At 36.4% G+C, this 15,418-nt stretch overlaps 1 protein-coding gene across 5 annotated transcripts in view; it reads left to right on the forward strand.

Annotated features, from left to right (window-relative positions):
* PRPF39 (pre-mRNA processing factor 39) overlaps positions 1-15,418 on the forward strand; it is a 38,740-nt gene that overhangs the window by 17,605 nt on the left and 5,717 nt on the right. For all 5 annotated transcript variants that reach the window (XM_080808549.1, XM_080808551.1, XM_080808552.1 and 2 more), the window contains 6 exons: positions 3,930-4,097; positions 11,844-12,009; positions 12,918-13,025; positions 14,160-14,324; positions 14,639-14,765; positions 15,144-15,412. In XM_080808549.1, coding sequence (XP_080664675.1) covers positions 3,930-4,097; positions 11,844-12,009; positions 12,918-13,025; positions 14,160-14,324; positions 14,639-14,765; positions 15,144-15,412 — 1,003 coding nt within the window. The remainder of the gene's footprint in view (positions 1-3,929; positions 4,098-11,843; positions 12,010-12,917; positions 13,026-14,159; positions 14,325-14,638; positions 14,766-15,143; positions 15,413-15,418) is intronic.

Genomic DNA, 15,418 nt, shown 5'->3' on the forward strand with positions numbered 1-15,418 from the left:
GCAGTCCCTCCACCCCTCCTCAGATATTTTATCTGTTTCTTACATTATCCTACATGTTTATAATAGTAACTCTTTACTGCTCTTTCTCTCTCTTTATTACATTATGATTTTGGTATGGTAGATGAGATTTTTAGTTCACTTATACCCTGTCTTCCCATTTCTTACTTTTCCAATATGGATAGGTTTCAGAGCCTTTTATTTTTCCTGGAGTTAATTACCCCTTCTTACACTCCTTCCTTTTTCTCACTTGCTTTGTTTTCCTTGAACATTTAAAATTTCCTACCCCCTCCAACAGCTATTTTCAGTTGTCAGTAGTAATAACTGGACTTCTGGCAGTGTACAAATGCTATGTGCATTTTTTTGAAGCTAAAAACTGTGTATATCTAGTGTTACTCTACTTAATCTGAAATTGTGAAAGGAAATTATACTCGGAAATTTGCAAATTCCATTTTTTACCCTTCCCCTTGGGGGATATCCCTCTTGCAACTTTCTCTTCTGTAGTCTGGATTGGTTGCTTTATTCTGTTTCTGCCAAAGAGCAGTTATTTTGAGATTTCCTCATCATGAATGTAGGAGATGCTTTTACCTCTTTCTTGGGTTTCAAGCTCTAATTCTGAGAGTTTATAAGATCTGAATTTTTCTTGGCTGATGCCTATCTTTAGAGGAGTGCATCCTATAACTTCTTGATAAAAGATGCTTGGGATAAAAAAAAAAAAATTAAGATTTTGTAAATCTGAAACACCCACTTGATGATCCAGTGGGGTATAGAGTTTTGATTTGGAAGTAATTTTTCCTTAGGGCTTTGAAGGCATCTCCATTCTTTTACAGCTTTTGGTTTTGTTAATGAGAAGTATGATAATTCTATGGATTCCCTTTGTATGACTCGTTTTTCCTCATGGAAGCTTTTAAAATGTTCTCTTTATCTTTGATATAAGTGCAGTTTTATAATATGCTTTGGTGTGAGTTTTCTTTTTCTAATTCATTGTGCTTAGTGGGCCTTTTCATTTTATGGTGCTCATGTCTTTCTCTTCAGAGAAATGTTATTATTGAGGTGCATGGCTGGCTTAGTATAGCATTGAGCTTTTCATCTTTGGGTCATGAGTTGAACCCTATGTTGGGCTCAGAGTTTGCTTGGCCTAGAGTTTGCTTAAAAAAATAATAAAATTAAAAAATCATCATTACTGTATATATTCTTATGTTGGTAATTCTCTTCCTGTGGTTTTCTCTATTGTTTTTATAGTTGTACATTGGATCTTCTGTTTTAATCATTTAATTTAATTTTTTTTACTTTTTACATGTCAGATATTTTTGGCTTTTTGAGGTATTTCCTTGACCCTTATATTGGATTTTTAATATCTGCCATCATTTTTTTAATATCTGAGAATCTTTTTTTTTATTGTTCCTTTTCTCTTCCTATTTTTGTTACATGGCTTATATCTTTTTCTTTTTGAAAAAGTATAAAGAGTGTTAAAGTTATCTTCTGTTTCCAGCACTGTTTTCTCTGAAGTGTTTTATTTACTTGTTTTCATCTCTGACTTGTCTGATTTCTGCTCATGTTAAAGATGAGATTTTAGGGGCGCCTGGGTGGCTCAGTGGGTTAAAGCCGCTGCCTTCGGCTCAGGTCATGATCCCAACGTCCTGGGATTGAGCCCCCGCATCGGGCTCTCTGCTCAGCAGGGAGCCTGCTTCCTCCCTTCTCTCTCTGCCTGCCTCTCTGCCTACTTGTGATCTCTGTCTGTCAAATAAATAAATAAAATCTTAAAAAAAAAAAAAATGAGATTTTAGGGGCAGCTGGGTGGTTCAGTGGGTTACGCCCCTGCATCGGGCTGTCTGCTCAGCAGGGAGCCTGCCCCCCCACCCCCACCTGCCTCTCTGCCTACTTGTGATCTCTCTCTCTCTCTCTCTGTGTCAAATAAATAAATAAAATCTTCAAAAAAAATAAAAGATTAGATTTTAGGGGCACCTCAGTGGCTCATTTGGTTAAGCATCTGCCTTCAGCTCAGATCATGATCCCAGGGTCCTGGGATTGAGCCCTGTGTGGAGCTCTGCTTGGCAGGAAGCCTGGTTCTCCCTTCCCCTACTTGTGGGTGCATGTGCTCTCTCAAATAAAATCTTTTTAAAAAATTAGATTTTAATAAACTGAATATAAGCTCTGTGTATTTTGTATGCAGGGTATTATCAGCTGTCTTGATGGGCTTCACAGTAGGGTAATCAAATGGGCACTTAGGTTTTTGTTGGGAGAATCCCAGTGTTGGTATTCTTACATTTTACTACTGTGCCAAGCAGTTCCTCATTGAAGGATCATCTGATCTGCCTGGGGAATGTATACCTAGCTGCTGAAATCCCATAGCTGGGTAGGAAAGGAGGTTTAAGGTCTCTTATCATTCGTTAAAGCAACCTTTTGTAAATATCCTGTCTTTAGTTCATTAAATGCTTCTTAATCATAGTTAAGATGATTAACTCTCCCAACTCCTTCCACTTTTGTTAGTTTCTGGTGTTTTAATTTCCTAAGTCATTTTGGGTTTCTGCAGGGGCAGTAACATGTATTTTACTGTCTTGAAAACCTCAGACACAAACATATACATGTGTGCATGCATGCATAGACACATCCTGTTAATCCTTTATGGATATATTAACATCCTCCAGTTTTAGTACATTTTTAAACTTCGTTTAGAATGTCTATCTTGTCTTTTCATCATTTTTTTCTTAATGTGGTTCAATCTTTAATCTTTTATTCGTATGTGAGTCTTTTGCCTTTCTTGCCAAAAAATATGTAAATCTGGTATTTTCTTCTAATTTTTTAATAGTTTTTTTTTTTTGTAACTCATTCATCTGACATCTGTGTCTTTTTTAAGTCCTAGGTTAACCTTTTATTTTGTCCAACTTTTTTGTGTTGATTTAAAATACCTTCTTTATCATATACTAAATTCTCACATGTACATTGTTCTGCTTTCTTGGAACTGTTTCGTGATCCATTTTTCTGTTACCTGGCCAATATCAGACTTTAAATCACTGTAGCTTCCTAATTTCTTTTGATGTCTTTCAGGAAAATGACCTCTGCATTGTCCTTTTTGTATGTTAGCTGAATGTTAGAATTTGTTTTACCTGTTCCACTTAAAATTTGTTAGACCTTTGATTGGAATTTTATTAAAGTTGTAGATTAATTCAGGTAGTGTAGTTCATACTGTTAAAAATCCCTCTTGATTGTAAGATATATTTTGGAAATATGTACCTAAAAGTTTTATCTCACTGGGATATCAAATCCAGTGATTAAAATTGCTTATAAAAATCTATTGAAATGAGTTAGGTTGTTTAAAAACACATGGTGTTATTGTTTTGTTTTAGTAATCTGTAATTTTAGAATCAGGAGAGACTTTTGAAAGTTTTAAAAACATGTATACTTCTCATTACCTTACAAGACAGTTGGATTCCTTCTTGGAGAGTTATATTTTGCCAGAAAATTAGTCCTTAAATTGAGATAAAATTTGTCTCTGTCTTCTGCTGTAGATGAATCTATTTGACAGACATTTCAAATTTCACAAATATTTAAGTATCTGGATTGTCACTCTTGATATGTTTGCAGTGTGTACATTTTGCATTGTAATTCTGTGTAAGATAAAATTACATCAAAGTATGTATATTCCCGTTTACTTACTCTTGAAAAAGTAGCTGTTGTACACTTTTTGTTACTCCTTCTGCCTTTTATTCTCTACTTGTATAGAAAGCAGTTAAATGTAATTTTGAATTTAGCATGATCTTCTGAAATTTTGAAATGTTTTATTTATTTTTTAATTTTTAAAAAATTAACTGACATATTAGTTTTAGTTGTACAACTTAATGATTTGATATTTGTATTATTATAAGGTACAGAAATATTTTAGAAGTGATTTTATTTTGGAAAGATAACTTAGAGGTGACTTAATTTTTCAGAACTTTCGAGCACGCTGTTCTAGCTGCAGGAACAGATTTCCGATCTGACAGACTGTGGGAAATGTATATAAACTGGGAAAATGAACAGGGTAACCTGAGAGAAGTTACAGCTATATATGATCGTATTCTTGGTATTCCAACACAGCTGTATAGTCACCATTTTCAGAGGTGGGTGGAAAAATCCAGTCATTAAAATATATTTGATTATTCAGGTAATTAATTAATGTTGATTATAATTCTCTTGAAATGTCATGTGAGATTCTTTTAGTAAAAAGAGGAATAAATTTTCTTACTTGATAATCACAATTTATACACTTTTAAGTTTTAACTTTTTCCCATGTACTATAGGAAATGTTTAGGAACTTTACTGTTTTTATTTGTTTTTAAAGATTTTATTAGAGAGAGACAGAAATAGTGACAGAGAGCATGAGTAGGGAGGAGAGGGAGAAGGAGGCTCCCCGCTGAGTTGGGAGCCTGATGTAGGGCTTCTTTTCAGGACCCTGGGATCATGACCTAAACCAAAGACAGACACCAACTGAGCCACCCAGGTGCCTACTGTTTTTAAACACAAGTTTTTCTTTATCCATTTTATAGATGAGGAATAACAGGAATCCTATCTAAGGTGTTTCAGAGTGGTGAAAGAATGAGAAAATAGAACCCAAGTTTAATTATTCTTTGTGGTACTAAGTTAATAGAGTATGTGGCACATAAATATGTTTATTTAAAACTTAGTGGTTTACTTGGGGCTCCTTAGCTGGTTCTGTCTGTGGAGCATGTGACTTTTGATCTCAGGGTTGTACGTTCAAGCCCCAAGTTGGGTGTAGAGATTACTTAAAAAAAAATCTTAAAAACAGAAACTTAATGATGTACTAAAGGTACATTCTTGTGATTCATATAACACCTTATACCGAAAACATCTATTTTCGAAAAGATCTGTTTTATGTAGTAAATCTAAATCTGTTCGTATTCAAAAATAATTTCATTTAAATTTTCCACTATGATTTTGTCATGACTGGTATTATTTCATTTTTATGAGTACTATTAAAACAACTAATTCTGTGTGATGTGATTTCCACATTGTTTTCTGATGTACTCAAAATATCCCACTGCTTAAGGACTCAAAGTCTTTCTGAACAAGAAAGTATGTATTGTAAGTATCTGTGTTGATAAATACTTACATGTTTTTTAGCTACCATATTTTCTACATTTTTGTTAAGACTTTTATAAGTAGTATAGTGTTAGAGCCTGTAAACTTAGTGCTTTTTTTAGTAAGTGAATTTCCAAATTTTTTTTTTTACTAAAAAAGTTAGAAGACTATGAAGCATCTAAAAAGTTATGTGAATCAATTTGCTGAAGATTAGAGGAAGTTATGCAGATCCAGATTAGGAATAGGAATTGTGTAGATCTGAATATATGGTTTCTGTTTTTTACGAAATAGAGGACATGTCCAGGTTTCTAGGGTATAATGACCTAGGAAGACACTTGATTAAAGACATTATTAGGGACGCCTGGGTGGCTCAGTGGGTTAAAGCCTCTGCCATTCAGCTCAGGTCGTGGCCCCGGGGTCCTGGGATCAAGCCCCGCATTGGGCTCTCTGCTCAGCAGGAGGCCTGCTTCCCCTCCTCTCTATCTGCCTGCTTCTCTTCTGCCTACTTGTGATCTCTGTCAAATAAATAAATAAAATCTTTTTAAAAAATAAATAAATAAAGACATTATTAACACAAGGCTTGACATACGGAAATGCTTGATGCATATTTTTTGAATAAAAGAATACAAAGATTTTAAAAATCCTTACAAGACAAAGGGGATGCCTTTTCCTAAACCAATTCTTACGGGATCTACAGTATAGATAAAGTCTGTGATGATAACTTTATTTTTGGTAAGAAAAATAAAATATAATTAGGAAACACTTGCTACATGGCATTTGCTATATGTCAGATGCCATTCTGAATGCTTATTTATAACTTACAGCATTATAACTTAAGCATATAACTTACAGCGTTTATAATTTATTTAATCCTCACAATAAGCCAGTGAGGATTTAATCCTCATAATAAGCCAGTGAGGTATATTATTATCCCCACTTTATGGGGATATTATTATCCCCATTTTATGGAAGTAGAGGCACAGAAATATTAAAATACTTGCATGAGGGGCACCTGGGTGGCACAGTCATTAAGCATCTGCTTTCTGCTCAGGTCATGATCCCAAGGTCCTGGGATCGAGCCCCACATTGGGCTCCCTGCTCAGTGGGAAGCCTGCTTCTCCCTCTCCCTCTCCCACTCCCCCTGCTTGTGTTCCCTCTCTTGCTATATCTCTCTCTGTCAAATAAATAAAATCTTCAAAAAAAATTAAAATAAAATAAAATAAAGTATTTGCATGAGGTCAGAGTTAGTGTTTGGAAGCTGATTGAAATATAGATGGTGTGGCTCCAAAGTTCTTGGTATAGTCTCCTCCAAATCTTTTTTTAGTTGTTAAATGAATATCCCAGGAAGCCTGGGTGGCTCAAGTCGGTTAAACGTCTACGTTTGGGTCGGGTCATGATCTCAGGGTCCTGGGATCAAGCCCTGCATTGGGTTCCCTGCTCAGTGGGGACCCTGCTTCTCCCTCTGCCCCGCCAGCCCCATTTGTGCTCTCTCTCAAATAAATAAAATCTTTAAAAAAAAAAGTGAATATCCTAGTAGGTTTTTAAAATTATGTATATGCTTATAATAGACATTGGTGGATTGCATTATACATACTGCTCTTTAATCTGCACTCTCTTTTTTTAAAGATTTATTTGAGAGAGAGAGGGAGAGGGGGAGAGAGAATCTTAAGTAGACTCTGTGCTGAGTACGGAGCTCGGTGCAGGGCTCACTGTCATGACCCTGAGATCATTACCTGAGCTGAAATCACGAGTCCGATGCTTAACCGATTGAGCCATCCAGGCACCCCTTATTTCTTTTTCTTTTAATATATTGATAACCACTTTCCTTATCAATGTTTATAGCACACTCACAAGTAGTGTTTGTGTAAGTAAATCTTAAGACATGACTGACTGCTTTGAGAACCAGTGGAATGTTTTCTTTTGCCTAATACATTCCTACTTGGTCATTTATTTAGTACTTGTTATATAAAAGATTGTATACCATTTAAGTTGTAGAAGTAAATGCTCAGAGAAGCTATGTGTGAATGGTGTTGGCTCTCAAGCTGGTCAGAAGTGTGGAGGAGGAAGCATGTTTAAAACAAAAGTGTTCAGCAGCACCTGGGTGGCTCAGTTGGTTGGGCACAGACCCTTGATTTCAACTCCGGTGGGGGTCTTAAGGTCATGGGATCGAGACCCAGGTGGGGCTCCCTGCTCAGTGGCAGATTTGCTTGGGATTCTTCTCTCCCTACATCCCTCCACTACTTTGCCCATGTGCACGCTTTCCTCTTTTTTTCCTCTCTCAAATAAATATTTTAAAATTATAATTATTATAATATATTATCATATATTATAATGATACATTATTATAATATAATTTTATCATAATAAAAATCTTTATTTATTATTTTTATTTTTATTTTTTTAAGATTTTTATTTGTCAGAGAGCAGATAGCAGAAGCACAGAGAGCTGCAGGCAGAGCAGAAAGAGCAGACAGAGCAGACAGAGGGAGGAACAGGCTCCCTGCTGAGTAAAGAGCCTGATGTGGGAAGCCTGATGTGGGACTTGATCCCAGCGGGATCATGACCCCAGCTGAAGGCAGACGCTTAACCATCTGAACCACACAAGCATCCCTCAAATAAATAAATCTTAAGAAAAGTGTTGTAAGTGCTGTCATAGAAATATTGCTGTTATGTAGGTTTGTATATTGGATATATACTGATGACATTATCTTTAAGGAAATACGCAATTTAAAATTTTCTTTAGCATGAGAGTTTGTGATGTTGATTTAACTTCTCAGACCCGGTCCCTGGTAGTTCCTACGCTCTAGACCTATTTAAATACTGATAATTTCCCAGCAGGCACTGTTCTTTTGTGCTTCTGTGATTTTAATACCTTTTCTACTTCCCATTTGCCTGGTTAATTCATAGTACTCAAAACCACACAGCTTAATGTTTTCTGTGTGAAACTTTAATTTGCCAAAATAGAATGTTCTGTTATTTGTGCCAGCACTCTGCCTCTTTATTTACATTTGTCTTTTTTTTTTTTAAAGATTTTATTTATTTATTTGACAGACAGAGATCACAAGTAGGCAGAGAGGGAAGCAGAGAGGGAAGAGGAAGCAGGCTCCCTGCCAAGCAGAGAGCCCGACTTGGGGCTCGATCCCAGGACCCTGGGATCATGACCTGAGCTGAAGGCAGAGGCTTAACCCACTGAGCCACCCAGGTGCCCCTACATTTGTCTTTTTTTTTTTTTTAAAGATTTTATTTATTTATTTGACAGATCACAAGTAGGCAGAGAGGCAGGCAGAGAGAGAAGGGAGGAAGCAGGCTCCCTGCTGAGCAGAGAGCCCGATGGGGGGCTGGATCCCAGGACGCTGGGATCATGACCTGAGCTGAAGGCAGCGGCTTTAACCCACTGAGCCACCCAGGTGCCCCCCTACATTTGTCTTTTAAAAAAACAAGATTATTTTATTTATTTTAGGGAGGAAGCAGACATAGGGAGAGAGAAACTTCAGTAGATTCCATGCTGAGCATGGAGCCCAGCACGGGGCTTGACGTGAGTCTCCATTCTTTGATCCCGAAATCGACCTGAGCTGAAACCCAGGGTCCAGAGGCTTAACCAACTGTGCCACCCAGACACCCCTACTTACTTTAACACTAATAACACTGCTTTGAAAGTATGTCTCTTTTTTAAACTGCTGTGCATATCTGTCAGTTTCTGAGACTTATTAATTTCTTTTATTCTTAGTATGTAGGAATAGGGCTCAGTATATATTAGACTCTTAGCCATTCTTTATTAAATTAGCTTTATATTAGGAAAGGCTGATGAACGTTTATTGCTTAATATTCATATTTTATCACCATTTGAAATAATTTTCTATATAATGTAACAGTTAATATTATATTTTTTAAAGATTTTATTTATTTATTTGACAGACAACGATCACAAGTAGGCAGAGAGGCAGGCAGAGAGAGAGAGAGAGGAGGAAGCAGGCTCCCCGCTGAGCAGAGAGCCTGATGCAGGACTCGATCCCAGGACTCTGGGATTATGACCTGAGCCGAAGGCAGAGGCTTTAACCCACTGAGCCACCCAGGTGCCCCATAATGTAGCAATTATTTTAAATTTGTGCTCTGTAAGTAGTCATCAATTTTATATTTTTATTTGTAGCCCAATGCTTTTGAGTTTTATTTTTTACCTGAATATTAAGTCTGTTCTTTTTTTTTTTTAAGATTTTATTTATTTATCTGACAGAGTGAGTGAGTGCACAAGCAGGGGGAGCTCCAGAGGGAGAGGGAGAAGCAGGCTCTATGCTGAGCAGGGAGCCCTACACAGGGCTTGATCCCAGGATTCTGGGATCAAGACCTGAGCCTAAGGCAGCCCTTAACATTATCTGAGCCACCCCAGATGCCCCTAAATCTGTTCATTTTCTTACTGTACTTTCTGAAAGTTACCTCCTCGTTTCTAATTTTTTTTTTAATAAGGCAGTCTGTATTTTCTCTCTCCCAGTGGTGAAATGGATCAGGTTATTTTTCAGTATCCATTGATTCTGCAAAATCTAGATTTGTTTCCCATATTATATACATACATTAGTGAAAGCCTTAAAATTCATAAAAATTCAGGTGTGAATAGCCTAAATCAGTTTTAAGAAACTTGGGGAAAAGTCTGTAAGATTGGAACATAGGGTACATGTACAACTCTGTCTAATAATTAGTTTGAAGAGGTCAGTCTGGGTTAGAATATAAAAGACTTTATCTGAGTAGATTGGATTTTAACCTGAATGCAGGGTAAATGAACAGAAGTTATTTTGGTAGGAGGGAGATATGATCGTGTTTACTCTTTTGTTCTTCATATTTACTTTTTAGAAATTTTTTTTTTAAGATTTTATTTATTTGACAGAGTTCACAAGTAGGCAGAGAGGCAGGCAGAGAGAGAGAGAGGGAGAAGCAGGGTCCTTGCTGAGCAGAGATCCTGATGCGGGCCTCAATCCCAGGATGCTGGGATCATGACCCGAGCTGGAGACAGAGGCTTTAACCCACTGAGCCACCCAGGCACCCCTCACGTTTACTTTTTAATAACATTTTTGATAGCAGTATTAGGGTTGAGACTAGAGTCTAGAAGCTGTCCATGTTTATCCAGATGAAAAATGAGGAGGACGTGAAGACATACTTAGAAGGTAGAATCAATAGGACCTGATACCCAGTGGAATGTAAGTGAGGTCAAAGAGATTTAGAAACAGTGGTTGACAGTACCATTAATCAAAATTAGAAATACTGAGGGTGTTGATTCATGGATAAAGATGATGCAGTCAGTTTAAGATGTATATAAGTTTCCCAATTTAGATGGTGTAACTATTTTAGCTCTTCATGTTGGTGTTTTGATTTAATTTGCATATATATATATACACACACACACATATATATAAAAATTAGTGTATGTGGAAAAATGAAATGACTTTTTTTTCCCAAAAACACTCGTAGCTTAAATTAACCTATTTCTTTGGCAGAGTTTTTGCGATTGGATAGACTAGAATTGAGAAGAAGTTCAAGTTTTTTGCTTATTATTTCTGTGTTCTGTGTTAATGAGATTGACCAGGAAGTAAATGAAAATAGATGAGAACAAAATGCCAAATGGAATCCATGGCAGTCCTAACATTTAGGGACTGATAGAAAGGGAAAATCCTCAAAGATCAAGGATCAGTCAGAGACTTGGAGGAAAACCAGGAAAGTGGTAACTCAGCCAAAGGCAAAGAAGGTTCTAAAAGGAAAGCATGGTTAAAGGCCTTTAACAGTGAAGACATTGTTAGAGTATAGACTGTACTATGAAATAAGTGTCCGTTTAATTTTGCATGTAATTTTGGTGACTTTTATTAGGGCAATTTCATTGGAGTGTCTGGCATGGACACAAATTCAGGAGTAATTGGGAGGTGGGGAAGGAACTGCAGACATTTGTTGATCATTTTCAAATGACCATTTATAATTTAAATAGGGATTATATTTAATTTTAAAGTAGTTTTGCATAAATAAGTCAATCTTGCAAAATAGTATTGTACCATTTTACACGTGAGAAAGCCAAGACTTAAAGAAGGGGAAACTGGGGAACCTGCTGGCTCGGTTTGTTAAGCGCCTGCCTTTCAGGTCATGATCCCGGGGTCTTGGGATCAGGCCCCACATCGGGCTCCCTGCTCAAGCAGAGAGTCTACTTCTCCCTCTCCCTCTGCCCCTCCCCCCCAGTTGTCCACGTCCGTGCATGCTCATTCCTTCTCTCCCAAATAAATAAAATCTAAGAAAAGAAAAAACTTGCCCAAAGTCAAATAACTAATAATGTACAGAATTAGGATTTGAATTTATGCCTGTCCATGCTTTCTCTGTTATATTGCAAAGGCATGAAAGAAATGAAGGTGTCATCAGGTGGTCAGTTTTTATTATAAAAAAGGATGGAAAGGGTTTGGTGTTTCGTATCAGACTTTTTTTTGAAAGAGTACTGTGTAGTAGGAATTGAATGTGGGATCTAAAATTATTCTTCTTGGGCATCTGCGTGGCTCAGTCATTAAGCGTCTGCCTTCAGCTCAGGTCATGATTCCAGGGTCCTGGGATTGAGTCTCACATTGGGCTCCCTGCTCTGCAGGAAGCCTGCTTCTCCGTCTCCCTCTCCCACTCCCCCTGCTTGTGTTCCCTCTCTCACCATGTCTCTCTGTCTGTCTCTCTGTCAAATAAATAAATTAAATCTTAAAAAAAAAATAAAATTATACTTCTTATATAGAGCATTTATTTTTATTGGCTTCTTTTAGATTTAAAGAACATGTACAGAATAACTTGCCTAGAGATCTATTAACTGGCGAACAGTTTATTCAGCTGCGAAGGGAATTAGCTTCTGTAAATGGACATAGTGGTGATGATGGTCCTCCTGGTGATGATCTACCATCGGGAATTGAAGACATTACTGATCCAGCAAAGGTAACCAGACTTAGTAAAAAATCCTTCAATGCATGGGAAACTAGACTTTATATCCCTTGACTGTATGTGTTGTATGACTTGTATCTCGTATAAAATTAATTTCTAATTAAGGCAAGTGGGACTTTAGCTATAATGTGGTTTAAATATAGATTTAAGGTAGAGAATCTGTTTTACTATGAGACACCTGGAAATAGCTTAGAAGGGACGTTTTGCCCATGCAGTAATCTCCTGGTCCACTTTAAACACACACAAGAAAGTGGTTTATTAGGAAATTCTATTATAAATTTTAGTATTGTTGATTGTACTTTGCACCTAATGGTTAACAGTTTAAAACCTACCATTAGGGGCACCTGGGTGGCTCGGAGGGTTAAGCCTCTGCTTTCAGCTCAGGTCATGATCCCGGGGTCCTGGGATCGAGCCCCACATTGGGCTCTCTGCTCAGCAGGGAGCCTGCTTCCTCCTCTCTCTGCTGGCTTCTCTGCTTATTGTGATCTCTGGCAAACAAATAAATAAAAATCTTAAAATAAATAAATAAATAAATAAATAAAACCTACCACTATTCTCAGATTATAAAGTAGGCATGGATAATATTTAAATGTAAGAAATAATATTAAAAAAATTCAGCATGGGGGCACCTGAGTGGCTCAGTTGGTTAAAGCCTCTGCCTTCGGCTCAGGTCATGATCCCAGGGTCTTGGGATCGAGCCCCGAATAGGGTTCTCTGCTCAGCAGGGAGTCTGCTTCCTCCTCTCTCTCTCTCTCTCTGCCTCTCTGCCTACTTGTGATCTCTGTCTATTAAATAAATAAATAAATAAAATCTTTAAAAAAAAAAAGAGTATAATAATTGTTAAAAATAAAATTTCAGTATGTAACTTGTGTGATTTAAATTTTTTTCTTTTTCTTCCCAAGCTGATTACAGAAATAGAAAACATGAGACATAGAATCATTGAAATTCATCAAGAAATGTTTAATTATAATGAGCATGAAGTTAGTAAAAGGTGGACATTTGAAGAAGGTGTAAGTGTTTTTGTTTTGTAATAGGCCTCAAAATATAAAGGTAGAAATAATGTATTTTCTTTTTAGTTTTGTCTCTACTCCTTTTTATTTTTGCCTATTTAGATACCATCTATTTCCCACGATTATTTTTATCATTTTCCATTATCAATTTTAGAATCTTCAAGAATGAATTCAGATTTACTCAAGTTGGAAGTAACCATTTTTTGCAGTTATTCAATTTTTTAAATCGACTTAATTGAGTTCATACTTTATGTACAACAGAATGTACCCATTTTAGATGTAGTAAAATGAGGGTTTCCCTCCAAAGATTCTAATTTATTTCTGGTTTTTTAAAACAATTTTGAGATAAAATGCACTTACCATATATATAGTTCATCCATTTAAAGTGTATAATTCAGTAGTTTTTAGTGTATTCACAGATAGGTACAGCCATCACTGTGGTCCATTTTGGAAAATTTTCATCACCTCACAAAGGAATCCTTTACCCTTTACCTTTAGCTGTCACCCCTCTACTCCCTCATCTGTCTGCTCCACCGCTTATCCCCAGCCCTAAGGTACTACTAATCTACTTTCTGTTTCTATAGATTTTCCTGTTCTGGCCTTTCATTTGAGTAGAATCATACAGTATGTTGTTTTTTTTGTTTTGTTTTGTTTTGTTTTGTTTTTGATTGGCTATGAGGTTTGACTGTATATTGAAATTACAATGCACCATAGCAGTCGGGATATGGAACTAGTCTATCATCCCAGAAAGTTCCTTTGGCCCCTTTTTCATTCAGTAACCTCCACCCCACTCCTAGCCCTAGGCAATTACTGATCTGTTTTCTGTTTTATAATTTGTGTTCAGTTTTAAAATAATAAGGAAAAAAATTTACTGGACATAAAATTGTGTAGTGCCATTACAATTACTAAATAAATAGAAAATACATTCTATTTCTTCAATTTGTAAAGCCTAAGAAATTTAATTTTAAAAGTTTTTATTGTGAAGTATGGTGATTAAAATTTTTTTGGTTCACCGTAATTACATACATAATTTAGATAATTCCTATTAGTACCATAGTTACACATTTTCTGGTGTTGGTTTTGGTTTACTTTCATTCCTATGTCATACTTTTTTTTGTCATACTTTTATTGCAGATTAAAAGACCTTATTTTCATGTGAAACCATTGGAAAAGGCACAACTAAAAAACTGGAAAGAATACTTAGAATTTGAAATTGAAAATGGGACTCATGAACGAGTTGTGGTTCTCTTTGAAAGATGTGTCATATCATGTGCCCTCTATGAGGAATTTTGGATTAAGGTAAGAAAATTAGGTGCTCTGAAACTTGAACATATTATAAACATTGATCTAGTGACTAACCTTTTTTGTACTTCTGTTGAATGTTGTTCATATAACTATATCTGTTGCATTAGGAGATGGTCTGCTTGCAACCAGATTTGACTGCTGCATATGCCAACCTCGTTGCCTCTCTTCGTCCTTCCTTACAGAAACTAGTCTAGTGGTTCAATAAAGGTGCTGAATGGGTTTAAAAATAGAATTTTATCGTTCTGTCACATATTTAATGGCTTGTTCAACTGTAAATTATTCAGTATTTCCTCTGTTTCTGTATGTAGTATGCCAAGTACATGGAAAACCATAGCATTGAAGGAGTGAGGCATGTCTTCAGCAGAGCTTGCACTATTCATCTCCCAAAGAAACCCATGGTGCATATGCTTTGGGCAGCTTTTGAGGAACAGCAGGGTAAGAATGAGGAAATTCAGTTGATATTTTTGGGATTTTAAGTTACTTCAGGAAAAAGTTCTAGGAATTGAGTCTTGAGGGATGGTGTAAAGCAGAGGTCATTAGATTTTTTCTATAAAGGGCCAGATAGTAAATAGTTTAGGCTTTGCAAGCCATATGGTCTCTTTCCTGACAACTCTGCCGTTATAGCCCAGATACATCTGTAGATAATAGATAAACAAATGAGCATGGCTGTTTCCAGTTTTAAATTAAAAAACAAAACAAAACAAAACAGGCAGAGGGCTGGATTTAGCCTGTGGACTGTTATTTGCCATACTTTGCATAAAGGATATTTCAGAAGTTTAAACAGAAACATAAACATTTAATTAACATTTCTAGGTAATATTAACGAAGCCAGGAATATCTTGAGAACATTTGAAGAATGTGTTCTAGGATTGGCAATGGTTCGTTTGAGAAGAGTAAGTTTAGAGCGACGGCATGGAAATATGGAAGAAGCTGAACATTTGCTTCAGGATGCCATTAAGAATGCCAGATCAAATAATGAATCGTCGTTTTATGCTATCAAACTAGCTCGGCATCTTTTCAAAATACAAAAAAACCTTCCAAAATCAAGAAAGGTGCTTTTGGAAGCAATCGAAAGAGACAAAGTATGT

Source organism: Martes martes, assembly GCF_963455335.1.
Source record: "Martes martes genome assembly, chromosome: 7".
Taxonomy (NCBI): Eukaryota; Metazoa; Chordata; class Mammalia; order Carnivora; family Mustelidae; genus Martes; species Martes martes.